Raw genomic sequence first — 18480 nt, forward strand, 5'->3', positions numbered from 1 at the left:
ACCCTCCAAGTGTCACCTCCTGTTGGGCTTCCTACCTGTGGCCTGGGCAACTGCCTTGAGGAGGACACCATCACCTACGCCCAGCTCTAGTCCCTGCTGAGGTGGCCCAAGGCGGCTGAGGCTGAGGTAAAGGACAGGGAGCAGGTCTGGGGGTGACAGGGCCACCACAGAGCGTAGCAGGTTGCTCAGTGTCTCCACCATCTTGAGGCTAGAGGAAAGAGTTGGAGTATGTCCACCTATTTCAAGGACAGTGGGGTGTGGGGTCCCAGGAAGTGTGGGGGTGGGCAAAAGCAACAAGAGAAAGGAGAGGGACGAAGAGCCAAGGAAACAGTGACAGCTTGCCTATGGAGGGTGACTGTGAAAAGGACAATGAAGATGGTAGTAATCACTAACGGAACAGCCGCCATGTACAGACACTTCCCCAAGAGGGTGCTGGTTTACCCTTTCCACCATTTGTCCCCTCTGAGATAGGTGGCATCATTATCCCCAGTTTACAAGTGAGAAACAGGCATGGAAAGAATGAGACTTGCCCAAGGTCATGAAGCATCAGGCTGAGGTTCAGGACGAGGTTGTCCACTCCAGGACACTCAGCCACTGAAAATGATGGCCAGGCTGCCTACGAAACGTTGGTTATGGTGACACAAACAGAAACTGTGGGCTTCCTATTTGCCTGGCTTACATGGCCTAACTGAAGAGGCCATGTAGGCTGGGGATGTAGTCCAGTTGGTACAGTGCTTGCACAGCATACACAAATGCCCACACAAACTGAGCACAGAGACACACCTCTAATCCTACTACTCAAGAGGTGGAGGCAGAAAGAGCAAATCAAGGGCAGTATGAGCTACATGAGACCTGTGACAAAAACAACAAATTTTAAAGAAAGGCTGTGTTTTCTTACAACAGATGTTGGAATGTGCAGACACCTTCCTTCTGAAACCCTTATCTACTCAGCTCCAGAATGGGACATATCTTGAAATAAGAACTCTGTAGGTAGGACTAAGGATAAAGAGGAAAGCATGCTGGATTAGAGTGAACCCTAAACCCAAGGTCTCTCAAAGAATAGGACAGAGAAAGAGAAGGTGGTAATAATACAAGCCTAGAAATGCTAAGGTTGGCTGGAGTCCCAGAAGCTGGGAGAAATTGTGCCAGGTTCTTTCCCCAAATCTGAAGAGGAGTCAACCTGCCAACCAACAACCAAATTGTCGCCACCACTTTAGGCTTCCCGAGTTGTGAGAAAATCATTTTCTATTGTTTTAATTCAACAAGTGGCAATCTGTTTCTGCCACCCTGAGACAGCAGCAGAGGTGAAACAGTGGGTAGATATAAGAAAAGGAACAGGAAATTCCCAAAAGGTTGCTAAGTGGAAAAGCCAGGCATTCAGCTTTGAGACCAGCTGATAGGGGACTAGACCAATGACATTATATGTAGTGAGAAAGCATTGTCTGAAACTAGTTCTGAGGATACATGCTACAAATCCAAAGTGAGACCTTCACCCAAGTGGCCAAAACTTTCAGCAAGTATCAAGGTCACAAAGGACAGAGACAGATGGAGGGGATGCCTGCGGACAGGCCAGCTAAACACCACAGGCGGGAACCCCAGATAAGAAACCCGAACAGAAATGGGTATCACAATGCAAATGAAGGCAGGAATCTCTAACAGCCTTGTGTTGACATCTTGATTCTGACCATCTTGGTTCTGACCATGGTCCAAAGCCCGAAAAAGACATCAACACAAAGGAAGCCAGTAGTCCAGATATATGACGACACTCAATTACTTTTGAAGGTTTTCTAAAAATTCTTCCCAAAAACCTTTTAAAAAAGAAACAAACAAATCGGATAACCCTGTACCCCATGATTTTAGGCTATGGGTCAGGTCCTTCTAAGTAGATAATGTATGAGATTTTCTAAAAGCTAATGTCTCCCCTATGTCATGTTGATAAATTCAGTCTCCACAGAGGTATGTTCTCTCCTTTATTCATGGGCAAACTGAGTCTCAGAGAGGTAGACCAAGCCACCTGCCATGGGCACAAAGCCAGGAAGCAGAGCAATGTTAAGTGTCCCCTTGACCACCTCACCAGGTGCTGCTATAAACCACTTTCTGGTACTCAAGGCCCTTCCCATGTCCTCCATCACCTCACTGTAGGGTTACTCTCCATGGGAAGTTCTTAAACATTCCCAAGGAAACATTTCTAAGGACAAAGCATTGAGGGCAGCCTAAAGATGTGTAAAAATGAAGGAATGTTATAGGAAAATTTAAATATTCCAGAAAAGCTTAAGCCAACATTGAGAAGTAAAAATGAGATTGATCAAACAAGCACAGGCTGAATGAGTACACCCCATAACACTTAATACCACAGAAGAAAGCCCTAGGAGAAAGTCCAGAAAGGGACAGGACTGGGGAGAGAGGCGAAGGAGCCACCATGGACTACTGATGCTGATGTTGTGCATCACTGGGAGGGAAAGCTCTGCAGGGGAAGTGTGGCAAGCAAGGTCACCCTCGCTTTAACCAATATTAGACTACACTCACTTGAGATGTGGAAGCAAGACTGAAATCACTCGGTGTGAAACATTTCCTGTAATTCCTAGAATCTGTTTCCTAACCCTGCAGATCCGGCTGAGCCTTGTTTCTCACACAGGCACATTCAATCTTTGACACTGCAAAGTCCACACTCGAGAACAGTGCAATTGATTTACAAGCAACAAGAGACAGTTCTCACGATGCATTAAGTGTAAGATTTCTGTGTTGAGCTACAGTCATAGCTATCTTTGAGCACAGGTTGGACCTGGGCCCCTTAGCGCAAGAGAATATGACATTAGAAACGATGCTGTTGTGGCATGTCTTTAATCCCAGCACTCAGAAGACAAAGGTAGGCAATCTCTGCGTTCAAGGCCAGCCTGGTCCACATAGTAACTTCAGGCCAGCCAGGGCTACATAGAGAGACCCTGTCTCAAAAAGAAAAAGAAATGATGCTGAGAGTCTTCTGAGCCTGGGCCTCAAAATGATGTGAGCCATTTTTGTGAATGGACAGTGACAATGATGGGGAGAAGAGATGAGGAAAGACCGCAGGAAAGGAGGTAGCACACAATGCCATGCTCTGGACAGAGCCACAGAGCATCTGTCCCCAGACATGAGTAATTAATTACCGAGCAGAAACCTCCTCTATCTTCTCAAATGTCCGGGCCACAGCAAGAAAAGGAACCCTGGGAAAGAAAAGAGATGCAAGAACCATTTGAATAGGCCAACATATCCTGTATCCAACCTGCCTCCTCACACCCTCCTAGGGGATAGCCTTGAAAACACCAAAATGCAGAGGCAACTATCCACTATCCTTTCCCATGGTGCTGTGTCCCCAAAATAGAGATGGGAGAGATGTTACAGACCTTCCAAAGAGGTCAAAGTCACAGCCTCCCACAGTCACAGTACAGAAGTAAGACAGCTAACTCCTTACTTCTGGCCGTGTTTCCAGCAGGCATCTTCAATGGGATGGTAGTTACTCTTGGAAGGATTGTAGTTTGTTGGATCCAGGGTTCTATGAAGGCAAAGGAGAAATAAAATTGGGTAACTCTGAGGAATGTTTCTATTGTGATTTAGCTGACTCACAAAGCCAAAGGCCACCAATACCATCTCCTCACTGGTAGAAACTAGGCAGGAGCTCTACCACTGAGCCTCTACTGCCTTACTGATTGATTCTAGATAGGTGCTCTACTAATGAGCCACACTCCAAGCCCCTCACTGCAGGGGTCAGAGGGGGAATCCTATGCAGTGGTTCTACTAAGCCATATCCAGCTCCTTGCTGGTGGATTCTAGGCAGGTGCTCTACCACTGAGCCTTGCCACCAGGCCCTCACTGGGCAACAATTCTGAACAAATCCTCTACCATTGAGTTACAACTCCAGCCCACATGGTTTTGAGTAAAGCAAAGTAATGGTCTGATCCCATTACTTTGTAGGATGCTTATCCACCTATCCACCTGATTGTCCGTCCATTCAACAAATTTTCTTGTGTTCATAACCGGTGATATAAGAGTGGCCTAATCATGACGGGCAGTAGTGGCGCACGCATTTAATCTGAGCACCCGAGAGGCAGAGACAGGCAGATCTCAGTGAGCTCGAGACCAGTCTGGTCTACAGAGCAAGTTACAGGACAGGCTCCAAAGCTACAGAGAAACTCTGTCTCGAAAGAAAAAAAAAAAGAATGGTCCAATAACAATAAAACAATCACTTAGCAGCCGAGAACCACAACTCTAATTCACAGTAGTTATCAGAAAAGAGAAGCGGTTCTAGGTGGTCCATACCCATTAGCCACTCAGGGCTGGCAAAGAGGTCCTCAGGAGAGCCCAATGAAGATGCTTGTTGTTTCTGAAACATGTGCTCAACCTGGTAAGCAGGATGGTGGAATCAGAGTACTAAGAACTGAGGACAGAGTGCTGGGTGGGGACCAGTGGGCAAAGGGGCTTGAGATTTTGTTCTGGAGTTAGTGCATAACCACTCTGACGGGTGGATAGGTGAGAGAGGTAAGAAATCCCCATGATTACATTGCTGTGTTGCATAGGTGCCCCCAGTCCTTTGACAGACAGACAATCCTTTGGAGGCTGGCTGGAGGTCAGGTAAGATGCCAAGCAATCAATGTATATGCAAACTCTGTCTCTGAGCAGTTCTTATTCTGCCTGCATCCTATGGCTTTGCAACAGGGGCCAAAGATGTCTAGAATACTGACCAATGCCCAAGCCCTCTGAGAGTAGGAAGCCCAAGCTGGGGCTGAGTCATGGGATGAAGACGGGAATGTCCTAGATGTTCTCATACCTGGGCACGACTTACCCCTTGGTCTCTTCCTTCCTTGGAGTACCTGACTCTTCTTGTTTCACTTCAGGTTTCACTGCTGGCTTCCGGGGAGCTGCAAGGGAAGATAGGGAGTAGAGGACCTGACTCCTGACAGTCCCACCTTCCAAGCTTTGTCCAGCCAGCACTGCCTGAGCAGAGTCTGCAATCTGCTGGCTGCACAGCCCAGAGGAACAAGGGGAGAGAGGTGCTCACCAAAGAAGCTGTTGAGTGTCTTGGCACTTCTGGCAGGAGGTTTGCTCTGCTCATCTTCCTGAGGATCCTGTTTGACGCCAGCCTTACACACTGGAATGTTCTCTGTCTTTGGCAGGGTTACTGACTCTGAAGTAAGAAAGGTGATACAAACTATTTCTACCTATAGACTTTAAGAAACCAACATCCCTGTATCCTAGAAGTGGAAAATCGAACAATTCTGACCTTTCTCCATCCGTTATGTAAATTCAGGGCCTCTCTGGCCTGATATTCACTCCACAGTGCTAATGAAAGCACAGCTAGACTGGAAACGGAAGACTTAGGAATGGCAGTGAAAAGAAACCTCAACACCCAGCATCTGCCTGAAATCCCAGCCATTTGGGATACCGAGGCAGGAGGATATAGGAAGATCCTGTCTCAGACAAACAGAAACATAGAGCTGGGGGTGTGACTCAGTGGTAGAGGACTTGTTTAGAATCCCCCAGTGGGGAGGCTAGGGGATGGTTCAATGGTAGAGCTCCTCCTGCCTAAAATCCCCAGAGTGGGGCTAGGGGTGTGGCTCAGCAGCAGAGCACTTGCCAAGCACCCACTAGTTAGAGGGCTGAGGTATGGCTCTGTGTGGTAACAGAGGACTGAGATGTGTTAAACACTTGCCTAGCATGTGCCAGGCTCTGCGCTCCACCACCAGGACCACAAAAAAAATAACTAAAACCGTAGTGTGATTTGAACAGTCTCACTTTTCTTGCACTTGTAGGAAACCAGAACAAGTATGTCTTAAAACTGTCCTTGTAAATGTCACCTATGACACAAGGATCTCAAGGACACCAGGGCACAGAAGCTGCACCATGGCCTCCAAGGCCCTTCTGCTTCTGAATCTTATAACTAAGTTTAGATGTCACTCTTAATAAATACCTACTCAGTTCACTGTATTTGATTGGCACTTCTGATGTCTAAAAGCACAATTATTTGAGGGCTCTTTCCTCTTTTCCCTCATACAAACAATAAACCCAACAGTAAAAACAAAATCTATGATAACCTTGGGAGTTCCCACTGAACCCAAGATGGAAAGTTGTGCCTTGTTTTAAATGGCCCACCCTACAAAGACAAGTACCACCCCAATCAGGATCATGAAGCCGGGGGAATAAGCAACTCACCAGGGGACTTTGCAGGCTCAGGGGGCACTATGGACTGGCTCCCCTCCTTTTCTTCCTTCTGTTTTACATCTTCAGCCTCTGTGAGACTTTCTGTTGGGGTCTGTGCTTCTGGGGATACACAAAAAAGTTAAATGGCAGTAAGGCTTAGAGGCATTCCCACCCAAGAGATAGTCCAGGACAGGAAGGTCACAAGTTCAAAGCCTGCCTAAATTACAGAGTAAATTCAATTTTTTGTCTGGTCAACTTTGTAAGACCCTGTTTCAAAATGATGACACGTAACTCAGCAATCCAGCACTTGCCTAGCCTGTACATTTTTATTTACAAATGTAATGAAAAGTTATGCCCCGGTAATAATAACACCAAAGACTAACTTGAGGGGAATTTGCCTTAGGACAAAGATAACTCCTTTTACTTTGAGATACTCAGAATGGCTAAAATCTCCAACTTACAGTGAAATTTTTTACAGACTACAGATTGCCAATAGGAAATCAAGTCTCCACCAAATTAATCAAACCTGCCACAGGAAACTGAGTCTATTTTTTTTTTCTTAGCACATAAACAAGAACCTGACTGTGTCAGAGACTACAACTGATGGAATCACAGTCAGCCCCCATGATCACTGGATCTATCCCCACGGCTATTTCCCTGCACTGCACCAAGACAAAGGGAAACGTCTCAACAGGCTGACAGTCTAGAGTCTCCAAAGGAACACAGAGACACCTGCTGGACACTAAATGAAAAACTAGCAGAGGGAATTTTGAGTTTTCTTTTTTTTTTTTGGTGGCAACAATTATCTTTAATTTTCAGAAACACATGTTTTACACTAGTTTCTCCATTCAATACACTATTGAAAGTTTTTATATCCAGCACACAACTATAAAAATACAAATACAAACAAATCCTCAATATATAGAACTCCACATTTGTATGCTCATACAACAAAAGTATATGCTCAACTATGTTCATGGCAGCATTGTTTGTAATAGCCAGAACCTGGAATTTTGAGTTTTCAGTTGTCTCAAAGTACAAAGTTTATCTCAAAGTACATCCTTGGATAAACTCACCACCAATGAAAAATAATTCCCCTGAAAATGGGATGTATTGTATGAGAGAAGAATATATTAAAAGAAAAGAAAAATACACAAAAAAAACTTCAGCAAAGCAATGGTAGTAAAAAAAATAATTATTATTATTATTATTTCCATTAAATAAAAACAAAATTAGTTATATACAATACTGAATTAAGCCGGACAGTGGTGGCGCACGTCTTTAATCCCAGCACTCGGAAGGCAGAGGAAGGCGGATCTCTATGAGTTTGAGGCCAGCCTGGTCTACAAGAGTTAGTTCTAGGACAGGCTCCAAAGCTACAGAGAAGCACTGTCTCGAAAAACCAAAAAAAAAAAAAAAAAAAATAGTTTCAAACAGTTTTCAGGATGAGCGTCTATGTACTGGAATATGGAATGTTTATTTATTGAAACAGGGTCTTGCTATGTGGACCAGAAGGACCTCTAACAGGCAGTGATCCTCCTGCCTCAGCATCCTGAGTACTATGATTACACCATGTCTGGCCCCAAGTGCAAAATGTTGACTTAAAGGTTTAAATAACAGATCTGGAAATCCAAACTTCCTGTACTGCACACACCTCTCCTACCCTTGAAGGTCTCCATTCCATATCATGGGTAGGTGCGCGCGCACACACACACACACACACACACACACACACACACACGTTCCTCTCATCCTGGTCCCTCACCTTCTTCCTTCTTCCTTTTCTTGGCTGCTCTGTCTTTGTCCTCATTCTGCTCCTCCACAGAGTCCTGAATTGTCCGTTTCGGGAGCTGCTTCCGAGCTGGAAAAGCAAAGGGAGCACTGTGGTTGACAACTGGTTTATCTGTGCTTGCCCTAGTGAGATCAGACACTGCCTGGTTGATGGGGCAACTTAGAAGGTTCCGGATCTTTCACACCTGCCACAGTTACTTCCCCAATAAACATCTCATCCTTCAAGCTCTGAATCTGTGACCTTGAAAGTTATTTAACCTCTGTCCTGCCCCTTCTTACATTTTAAGATAAAAAAGTTCTAGTAAATAACAACCTGGTGTCTGACAGCCTGTGGATTCAGCCACTACCCCAGCTCATGTCTCACCACACGCTAGCCTCAAGCTGCCGCTCTTCTCTTCAAGCCATACTGTGTTCACTAGAAAAACCAGAGACAGAATTCCCATGTTTCCTACCTCGGGGCCTTTGTACATATGGCTCCTATCTGGGATAGAACCTTGGACCTAGGCACCATGGACAACGGGCTTCTGAGCTCCCAGATCACCCCTGTGAGCTCTACCCATAGAAGCATTCAGGGAACTGAATATGTGATATTAAACTTTAGCACTTAAGGCGGGGAGGGGGGGTGCAAACTGGAGAACCTAGTTTTAACCATACATTATTCTGAACACAATTTCAATTCTAAATTATTAGCAGGTTTTGTTTTTTTTTAATGCTAAGGGTGTAGGTTCCTATTTGAAGGAACTCTAGCCAACACCAGCTTGGCAAACATGGCTCTGGCAGCCTTGCCCTTCTCTCCCATTCCCTCTGCCTTACTTAAAACCATTAGATTGCATTCCGAAAGCTAGCCACCAAGGTCTATTCCCTTATTTGGCTACTTCTTCCTCCTGAGGATGACTATCAATCCAGCAATCAAAGTACTGAAGTCTAGCAATCAAAAGCCTTTTGGCTCACCTAATTAACATGCCTAATTAAAATTAAACTCCTCTTTTTAAAAGAGTTTATAAACGGAGTTTCCTCTTTTAACTTTATAAACTGCCATCTTTGCATGTGCCACCTCTGTCCCCTTCTATCCAAAGATAGTCCTTTGTTCCCCTCCCGGACAAATGGACAAATATCACTTCCTCCTCTCTCCCTTGTTCCCTTCCCCTTCTCCCTCATCCTCTTATCTATTTCCTGCGCTTTGTCTCTCTGAGGCAAATAAATCTCCTTTGTGCTGAGAAGTTGGTCTTGGAGTGTCCTGAACCAATACTGATTGGCTATTCATTATAACTTGACCAAGTCTGGAATTCCTAGGAGACATACCTCTGTGCCTATGAGGGCATTCCTGGGGGTTTTTAATTGTGAGAGACTCACCCTGAATTTGAGTGGCACTATGCTATGGGCTGCAATGTGACCAACTGTCATGCCTTCCCAATCATTATGGACAGCACTCTCAAAGTGTGAACCAAAATAAACTCGATCTTTAAGATGCTTTTGGCAGGGATTTTGTCACGGTAATGAGAAAAGAAAAAAGAATACACTAAGTCTTTAAAATCTGACATGCTATATGTACACGTCAATTCACACATCAGGTTTCTGTCATGAATATTTAATCTGTGCTTGGGTTTTTAAAAATTGACAGCATTCCATATCAAAAGCAGATTCCCACACCCAAATTTCTCATGGGATACTGGAAAGTCTTCCCTTTTTGAATTCAGCTGTGGTAGACCACCCTGTATGAAATGCTTGGGTCCAAAAGTATTGCAAAATTTGAGGTTTTCAAATTTAAGTCTACAGACTGTACTGGCTGAACTGGCGAGCATCTCAGATGTGATGGATCAGGCATGCTCATTCACCTGGCTTCACAATATCCACTAATGAAAACACCACAACTTTACAAGTACCCATCTCAAGTCACCGCATTACAAGTCATCAGAGCAGGCTCACAGTCCCCAGGTCACATGTGGCCTCTCACCTGGCCCTTCTCCATACCAAGTCTTCTCCCAGGCTCATTCTCTAGGATATTCTCCAGTCTCCTCACTCAGTGTCCCCAACTCTGTTCCCTGTGCCAGAACTCTAGACCTAAGTGACTAAGATGCTCCTGTTTTACTCACACTATCTGGAATTCTCTTTCTTTTTCCTATCCTGCCTAGCTCTCTTTGCCTTTCAGGGATCAGCTTAGACTCTCTTCCAGAAGTCTCCATACCTGCACTTTTGTGCTCCTACCCAGAGCTGTGGGTAAGTACCACTCCACATGACAATCACAATCTCCTACATGTACTGAGTGCTGACTGTAGGCCGAATCAGCCTTGAATCCTGGCTCTTCTGGGCTGTTGGCACTGTACTTCAGATCACACATACCTCTGCAAAGGTGAAGTTGCTTGCCTCAGGTCACACAGCTGAGGGACAGTTAACCGTGCTCACCACCAGGAGTACTATCATCATGACCACAAGAAAAATGACCACCATGGAAAGGAAGGAGTTAGCCTGTCCTTACCAGTGCGACGCTTCGGGAATCCTGATGGGGAGATATCCATGGAGGGGCTGTTGAATAAAGGACTATTCTCAGGACATGTGTCAGGGCTGGAAGGAGAGTTCTGTTTGGAGTCTGACACAGACCTCTGGAAGGAGACAAAAAGAAAAGTTCTAGAATAAGGAGAACGTATGCATTACCTGGTAGTTGTAGCTACCACACTTGAGAGCAGAATGGATTCGTCTCTCGTGTCTGCCATATTTCTGGTTCCTCAGTCTCATCCCTACTCAGGCTACCTTCTCTCACCAAAACACTTTTTCACTCCATTATGAACCCCATATTAATTCTGCCTCTTAGAAGTAACAGAATCTTCCTTTTCCAGCTGTACATCTGGTGGCCTAACTAAAAACTGATTGTACCGACCTCCCTTGGAATTAGTAGAATCATAGGCCTGAGTACTACATTTCTCTGCCTCCTCTGCAGTTAGTGTGCTTATGAGACTAAGGACTGTTTTTTCAGTCTTCCTTGTATCTTCCACAAGGTGCAAGGAGACTAATTCTTGCATGTTATTATGTGACACCATACACCATGGTATGCACACGCATTACCACACATTGATAAAAAAAATTTTCTTTTACATAGAAGCAAGAAGTCACAAAGAAATGTGACCACAGAAAGCACAGACAAAGACCATAGGCTGGCTCAGAAGACGAAGAACAGGCTTCTAGAAGCATGAAGTGGTCTTCCCTACAGGCTCCAAAAAAAAAAAAAAAAAGGCACTACCAATACCCTAAGATAACCCACTCAGGTACCTGACCTACAGAATTATGGGATAATTGTAACATAGGAAGCACTATATGCTCTCCATGGTGAACCTGAGGCATGACACTGTCAAGGTCCCGAATGAGCCCCACATCCCAGAGAAGAGGTAGACTGGGACCCTGTACCCCAAACCTCCTGCTTGAAGTCACAATAGAGGAGATTACTTGTCTCCTGGACCATGTCCCCAGTCTTCCTATATAGCTACTGCACTCAGCTGTGTAAGTGAGCAGGAAACTGGCAGGCTAAAGGTCAGCAAGATGGCTTGGTGGGTAATGGTGTTTGCTGCACAAGCATAGAGACCTGAGTTCAATTCCTAAAACTCATGAGAAAGTGGAAGAAGAGAATGCCACAAGGCTGTCCTCTGACCTCCACTCACACAACAAACACACACAAATTAAATTTAGAAAAGAAACCCAGCAGGCTGTTGGAACCTACCTGAACTTTGGGGGTGCCAGGAGCTTCATCTTCCTCCTCCCCTTCACTGCTTAGGACCTGGGCTCCCTTCCTTCCTGGCCTCTTCACTGGAGAATCACTCTCAGACACCAGTCGATTCCTCTCTTTCAATGCTACCCTAGAAAATGGGAGGGAGATGTGGGCCAAATGGCAGGCAGAATGGTGACACTGCCCAAAAAAATGCATTCCCTTCTCTTCCATTTCAGTGAGCATCTTCCAGGTACCCCCATGGCATTCACTCTTTTTTCTTTTGAGATGGTCTCATGTAGCCAAGGATGGCCTCAAACTCAGTATTGTATCAGCTGCTGACTTTGAACTCCTGATTCTCTTGCCTGTACCTCATCAACACTGGAATTATGGTGTGGGCCACCATATTTAACTTTGCTATATGCACTTAAGTATTCTTCCCTCAGTCCCTCTCTCCATCCTGAGGCATCCTGCATGTCCATGTGGTGGTAACATGTCATAAAAAGCAGATGAATTTCTTGGCAGGGACCAGGCACCAATTTAACCAAATGGAGGCACCATATGGAGACCTTCTACCTTAGTCACAGGAGCATCAGCATGGTACATACCCAGGCAACAGCGTAACAGCCTAAAGTCTTACATAAAGAAAGGGAGACTACTATGCTAAGTCACTGTCCCCTTGATGCTAGCTCTGAGCTCCCAGCTTATGGAGACATAGGCATGATGGCATGTGTGCTGGCAGCAGTCACTCAAGTGCTTAGTGTCCTCAGAAAGCTCAGTCACAACAGAGGCCACCATGAGAACCAGCTACTCCATACTTCCTGATGATAGGCACTAATTCTACAGAACCCTTTACAAAGAGGGAAGCAGGTTCATGCTCAGCACCACAGAAAGAGTTCTAAAGACTTTGTAGAATAGAGGAATGACCATATACTTGGTTTGCCTCAAAACCCAGAGTGTCTAGAGCTATATCAGGCATATAGAAAATATTTGAAAGCTGTTTTATGAGTAAACATATACGTACAATCTCAAGAACATAATATAGAAGCAATATATAAAAGACTCGTTTTTGTTATTTAAAAGGTAAAGGTGCTTGTTAATGTGTATGGGTTACATGTGAGGCATTGTGCCAGCCACTTGAGCTCTTACAGTGGCAAACATGTAGACCCCAGGATCTAGCATGAGAGATACATATCAGATATTCATCAGATATATTAAGCATCTACTGTGCCAACAACCATGTTTGCTGGAGCACTGCCAACTGGTCACAGTGCCTTCCTCTAAAGGAAAGAGGTCAAAAGCTTTACATAGATTTTTTTTTAATTATTCACTTATTTTTATGTGCATGAGCGCTTTGCTTACATGTAAATCTATGTACCACTGAATGCCTAGTGCCTACAGAAGCCAGAAGGTGGCACTGTATCTCTGGAACTGAGTTACAGCTGGGTGGGAGCCACCACCTGAGTGCTTGAGAACTGAACCCGGGTCCTCTGGAAAAGTAGCAAGTGCTCTTAACTGCTGAGCCATCTCTGCAGCCCCTAGCTCTATCATCATCATCATGTGTCTAGTATGTGTGGACAGATGCAAATGAGCACAGGTGTTTCAACGCCAGAGGCACTCGATTCTCCCAGAGCTGGAGTTACAGATAATTTTTGAGCCACCTGACATGACATGAGTGCTGGGAAGCAAATTGTGTTCCTCTACAAGAGCAGTTTGTGCTCTTAACTGTGGTATCATCTCTCCAGGTCCAAGGGCAAATTTCTACCATAGTTTTAAGTTAATATTTTTACAATTACCATGTACAATTCCTATGTTAGACAAACAAAAATACCTGTATACATAATTAAGAATAAAAAGCAAATCTAAAATATATAGCATAGAACTGTTATATCCATAAAGAAACAACCTAAATATTTACAAAAAATTAAATGCCCAATAATTTCTATAGTATATCCATAGAAGGGAATACAAGACAGAAAAAGGACTGCGCCCATGTTCCTGAATGAAAAAAAGTCCTCTAAGCCATAATGTTAACAGAAGCAAGCTGATGAATAGTAATACATTATATACATAGCATGACCTAAGTAAATCACAGAAAACAAACTATCATTTGTACAGAGCAATGCATATGTCACAGTGACCAACCTCAACATCATAGCTTGACTCCACGTGCAGAATACCTCTTCTGCAGTATGCAGTGTGTTACAAATGGTACATGGGTTTACTCACTGACCCCATGCAGAAAGCATGTTGGATACTAGGCACCTTTTTACTCATGAGGAAGATAGAAGTGAGGTCTCCTGCTCAACATCTCAATTTGGGGATTATGAACTAAATGTATTCATATCCATGCTTTGGCCCAAAGGTTACCTAAGCAAGGCCATACACTATCTTTTCTGAGACTGTATGAATCGAAATGTGGCCAGCATCTCTACCCCATGGATAGGGTGTGGTCTAAAAAAATGCAAAGCATACGGGAGCAGAGCCCCGACAAGAACTCTGAAGTATTATATTCAGCTGTGCCTAAAATTGGACCTGCCTTTTGGCTGTCAGATATCTAAATTAAAAATATTGTTTTAAGGACTGATACCTCTGCAGTAGGTTTTAACACACAAAAGAATCTTGACTGCTAAAGGCACATGCTCCGCTCCAGCCCCTTACATACTTTGGAGGGGACTCCTTCTCTCCGATGCTGTTGGCTGTCTCCTTTTCAGGCTTCTTTGCTTTACCCTCTTTGGTGGGTTGGAAAAATGACCTGGAGGAGCACAAGGGGGTGAGAGACATTAATAGCACCAATGCTTCACCTACCTGGGAAACACCTGTAGCTCCAGACATCCACCCCCAGGCAGGCAGGGCCACACACCAGGGATGTAGTTTAGTGGTAAAGGGCTTCCCTAGGATGGGCAAAGACCTTAGGATTTATTCGATTCTGAACAGTAAAAAAAAAAAAAAAAAAAAAAAAAAAAAAAAAAAAAAAAAAAAAAAGGAGGAGGGGGAGAAGCAGCAGCAGAAGAAGTAGTAGTAATAGTAGTAGTAGTAGTGGTAGTAAAGGGAAGAAGGAGAAGGAGAAGGAGAAGGAGAAGAAGAAGAAGAAGAAGAAGAAGCAGCAGCAGCAGCAGCAGCAGCAGCGGTAGTAGCAGTAGTAGCAGTAGTAGCAGTAGCAGTAGTAGTAGTAGTAGTAGCAGTAAAAGGCAAGAAAACAAGAGAACAGAAAGCATCTGAATAAAAAGCTGTCATCCCAGGACAGACCATATCCAGCTTTCCCATCCCAAGAGTGAGCGGGGATTTGTGTCTCCCGGGTTTCCACAGTGGAAGTCCAAGACTGAGTCTGCTAGTATCCTTCCCTCCTTTTCTCTAATGCACCCCTCTCTGGTCTTCCCTTAGTACAGCCATGAGTGGCCTACACTCCACCTATGACACATGGACACATGACTCAGGCCTCACCAATTAGTGCAGTGCACTGCACACCTATAGCCCACCACGATTTTTCCAAGCCAAAATTTGACTGTGATATTGCTGGGTCAGAAAGGAGGTACTCTCGTACCTGAGTGGTGTGGAACAATTCTGTATCTGTCAATGTTTGAAATAAACGTTGATTGGCCAGTAGCAAGGCAGGAAGTATAGGCAGGACAACCAGACAGGAAATAGAGGTGGGGCAAGGAGAACAAGAGTATTCTGGGGGGGACTGGAGAGATGGCTCAGCTGTTAAGAGCACTGCCTGCTCTTCCAAAAGTCCTGAGTTCAATTCCCAGCAACCACATGGTGGCTCACAACCATCTATCTGTAATGAGATCTGGTGCCCTCTTCTGGACTGCAGATATACATGCAGACAGAATACTGAGAATACTGTATACATAATAATTTTTTTTTTTAAAAAAAGAGAGTATTCTGGGAAGAAGGAAGTTCTTTCCCTCAGTCCTGTGCAGACACCAAAGAAGCAGGATGTGACCTGCCCCGAAAAAGGTACCGAGCCACGTGGCTAACACAGATAAGAATAATGGGTTAATATAAGTTATAAGAGTTGATAAGAAGCCTGAGCTAATGGGCCAATCGGTTTATCATTAATATAGTCCTCTGTGTGATTTCTTTGGGGTTTACCAGCTGTGGGAACTGGGCAGGACAGAAACCCCAACAAGCAAGCCCTCATGTTACACCTGAGATTGCTGATCTTGGGAGAATCAGCCTGAGGATGACAACATCAATTAGGTAACAGAGCTGACCACAGAGACAGACCATGACAACATTTTACTTGTTGGATCTATCTAGCCAAGCCTGGAGTTGCACACTGCAACTATGGAAACCAAGTACCTTCCTCTCTCATGTTCCTAAAGCCACCTTGCCTTAGTACAGGATTTCTGAACTGGCACTGAGGCTGTCCTGTGCACTGAGGGAGGTTTAGTGCATGCCTAAGTTTTGTCCACTAGATATCAAAAGCAAATCCCAGACCCCTAAAATGCCTGAACCAAAAATGTCTCCAGACATTGCCACATGTTCCCAGGGAGCATAACTGCTGAAAACCAACACATTAAGGACCCATACCCTGCAACTAAAAATTAATTAACGAGCTAATTGATTCATTACTTTCTCCCATGTCCTACGTCTCATTTTCCAAACTACTTAACACTAGGAAATTCCGACTTGAAGGCTCACTCAAGGTCTTCTCAAAAAATGCAAATTTGACACAGAAAGCCCAGAGTTTGGACAGTGCATTATGTAGACACTATCTCTTGCAGTGGGGAGGAAGCACAAGAATCAGGATGCTCAAGACACTGAGGAGGCTCAGACAGTTCCAAGACTCACATGCCCCTTCCCAAGCTTTATATAAACAGCCAACAATTACTGGGGGTTGAGAGGGATTCTTCAGCGGAGCAGCCTGCAAACTGAGCAGAGAGCTCCAGCGATGCAGTTTTCCATGCTGGGGTGGGCTTTGGAGTGAGCGGCTGCCTTTATGTCACCAACTTTCCTATAAGTGACACCAATAAACTTAGTGGTTCATTAAGCTAAACTTGGGTGGTATCATTTCTTTGGCTTGTCATTGGTCTGGAGTGAATGAATATCAGTTCCCATTTTCCCAGGAAAAGTCACAACACAAAGTGCCTGGAGCATGGCTGGGGCCTTACATAATACTTCTCTGCATGGTGGCGGTGGAGTTCTCCCCTTTCCTCTCTTGTTGTTTCTTTCTCATTAGTTGTACCTGAAAAACAAATCCAAAGACCTGCTAAGGATGTGGGCTGTGCAAAAACTAAGCGGGGAGGGGGGTGGCACAACTACCTTCCTTAAGGAAATAAAGAAGAGTTGGGTATGAAGGCACATGCCTTTAGTCCCAGCATTCAGGAGGAAGAAGCAGGTACATCTCTTGAGTTCGAGGACAGCCTGGTCTACAAAGCTAGTTCTAGAAAAGCCATGGTTGTTACATAGAAAAATTCTGTTTTGGGAAAAAAAAAACCTACAATCAGAGATGCAGAGATAGCTCAGGGTAAGAGTGCTTGCTGGCAAAGTAAGAGGACATGAGCTTGAATCCCCAGCACCCACGTTTAAAAAGAAAAAGCTAGGCACGGCTGTACACACCTGTAAACCCAGTACTGTGGGGTGGAGACAAGTGGAGAAAGGCAGATCCAGTCAGCCAGACTAGCCAGAACAGAGCAGTGACCTTCAGGGTCAGTGAGACCCTGTCTGCAGACAGTAAGGCGTGGAGTAATATCGCACACATGGGCCTGGATTCCCTCCCACAGTCGTGAATTACCAAGCACATTACATACATAATCCCTGGTGTGTGTGTATATATACACATACACACACACACACACACACACACACACACCAGAAATAGCTATACAATCAAAAATATGCATTTCCTCCTCAGGAAAAACACCCAATTTTATAAACCAATATGAAACTTTAATTTAAATTTATTATTAAGGGATAAAATTTCCAAATCCGAAAAGGGACGTCTTTTTTTCCATATGGAGCCTGCTTTCCATCTAACAAAAAAAAATCACTGAGAGTATGCAGACGTTTTCTCAAGTTTTTATTCTTTGAGAGTTAAGTTTCTTTATTCTTTCTCCTCCGCCCGTCCCCGCTCCCGTTATGGTCCTGAGGATAGATGCAGGCAGGGTCTGGAGCTGCTAGAAAGCACCCTCACTAATCTACATTACCAGCCCTCTTTGGCTGCCTGCCAGCTTCCCTTTCCAAACGTCCCTCCTCACCTTGACAACTTCCTTCTACTCTTGCTAGCCAAGTTTTTCTCCCTCCCCAACTCCACACACAGTAAGCAACAAGCCCTGACCCAGCCCTAAGTGTGTCCAGGCCTCACCTCCAGACCTCCAGTCTTGCCCCACCCAGGCCCAGGCCTGTGTCCCTCTCTGGCAAGCCACCTCACCTTTTACCTGGCTCTTGACACTCATCACACCAAGCTTCTCTCGTCTTCACATAGGAGCGCCATCTAACCAGTAACGTCACCTTGCTCTCACTACAAGACTCCGTGCGGCCCCATTCCGTCTAGCATCTTACAGTGATTGACAGCTGGCGTCCAGGGTTAACAGAGCAACACTGAAACCTTCCCTGCAGCCCCAGGCCGCCCCACCTCACCCGACGCTTTCAACGCCCGTGGCCACGCCCACCACCGGCCTTTCTCCCCGCCCCTCCGCCGCGGGTCCCGCCCCTTTCAAGGCCTCCAGTCCTCAGCAGACGCGACACTTCCAACCTGCTGCGGGCCCTGTCCGCGAGCCAGCCGGCAGCTCTCCCTCCACACCGGCTCCTTGGTGCTCTCTCCCCGCGCCCTCGGCCGCCGCGACGCCCCCACGCTCGTTCCGCTCCCCGCCCCA

At 45.2% G+C, this 18480-nt stretch overlaps 1 protein-coding gene across 8 annotated transcripts in view; it reads right to left on the reverse strand.

Moving 5' to 3' along the window:
* Positions 1 to 18480, reverse strand: part of Lig1 (DNA ligase 1) — a 35645-nt gene that overhangs the window by 16645 nt on the left and 520 nt on the right. For 2 of the 8 annotated variants that reach the window (XM_075991322.1, XM_075991273.1), the window contains exons 2-12: positions 16777 to 16850; positions 14322 to 14411; positions 11672 to 11807; positions 10439 to 10562; positions 7937 to 8032; positions 6184 to 6291; positions 5033 to 5158; positions 4817 to 4892; positions 3449 to 3529; positions 3144 to 3200; positions 36 to 208 (exon numbers count right to left, since the gene is read on the reverse strand). In XM_075991322.1, coding sequence (XP_075847437.1) covers positions 36 to 208; positions 3144 to 3200; positions 3449 to 3529; positions 4817 to 4892; positions 5033 to 5158; positions 6184 to 6291; positions 7937 to 8032; positions 10439 to 10562; positions 11672 to 11807; positions 14322 to 14411; positions 16777 to 16841 — 1132 coding nt within the window. In that variant the 5' untranslated portion in view covers positions 16842 to 16850. Of the gene's footprint in view, positions 1 to 35; positions 209 to 3143; positions 3201 to 3448; positions 3530 to 4816; positions 4893 to 5032; positions 5159 to 6183; positions 6292 to 7936; positions 8033 to 10438; positions 10563 to 11671; positions 11808 to 14321; positions 14412 to 16776; positions 16872 to 17224; positions 17330 to 18035; positions 18294 to 18359; positions 18474 to 18480 lie in introns of those variants that run through there. The other 6 variants (XM_075991303.1, XM_075991313.1, XM_075991263.1 and 3 more) reach the window with 6 other exon arrangements.

Source organism: Microtus pennsylvanicus, chromosome 1 (assembly GCF_037038515.1).
Source record: "Microtus pennsylvanicus isolate mMicPen1 chromosome 1, mMicPen1.hap1, whole genome shotgun sequence".
In the NCBI taxonomy this organism is placed as follows: domain Eukaryota; kingdom Metazoa; phylum Chordata; class Mammalia; order Rodentia; family Cricetidae; genus Microtus; species Microtus pennsylvanicus.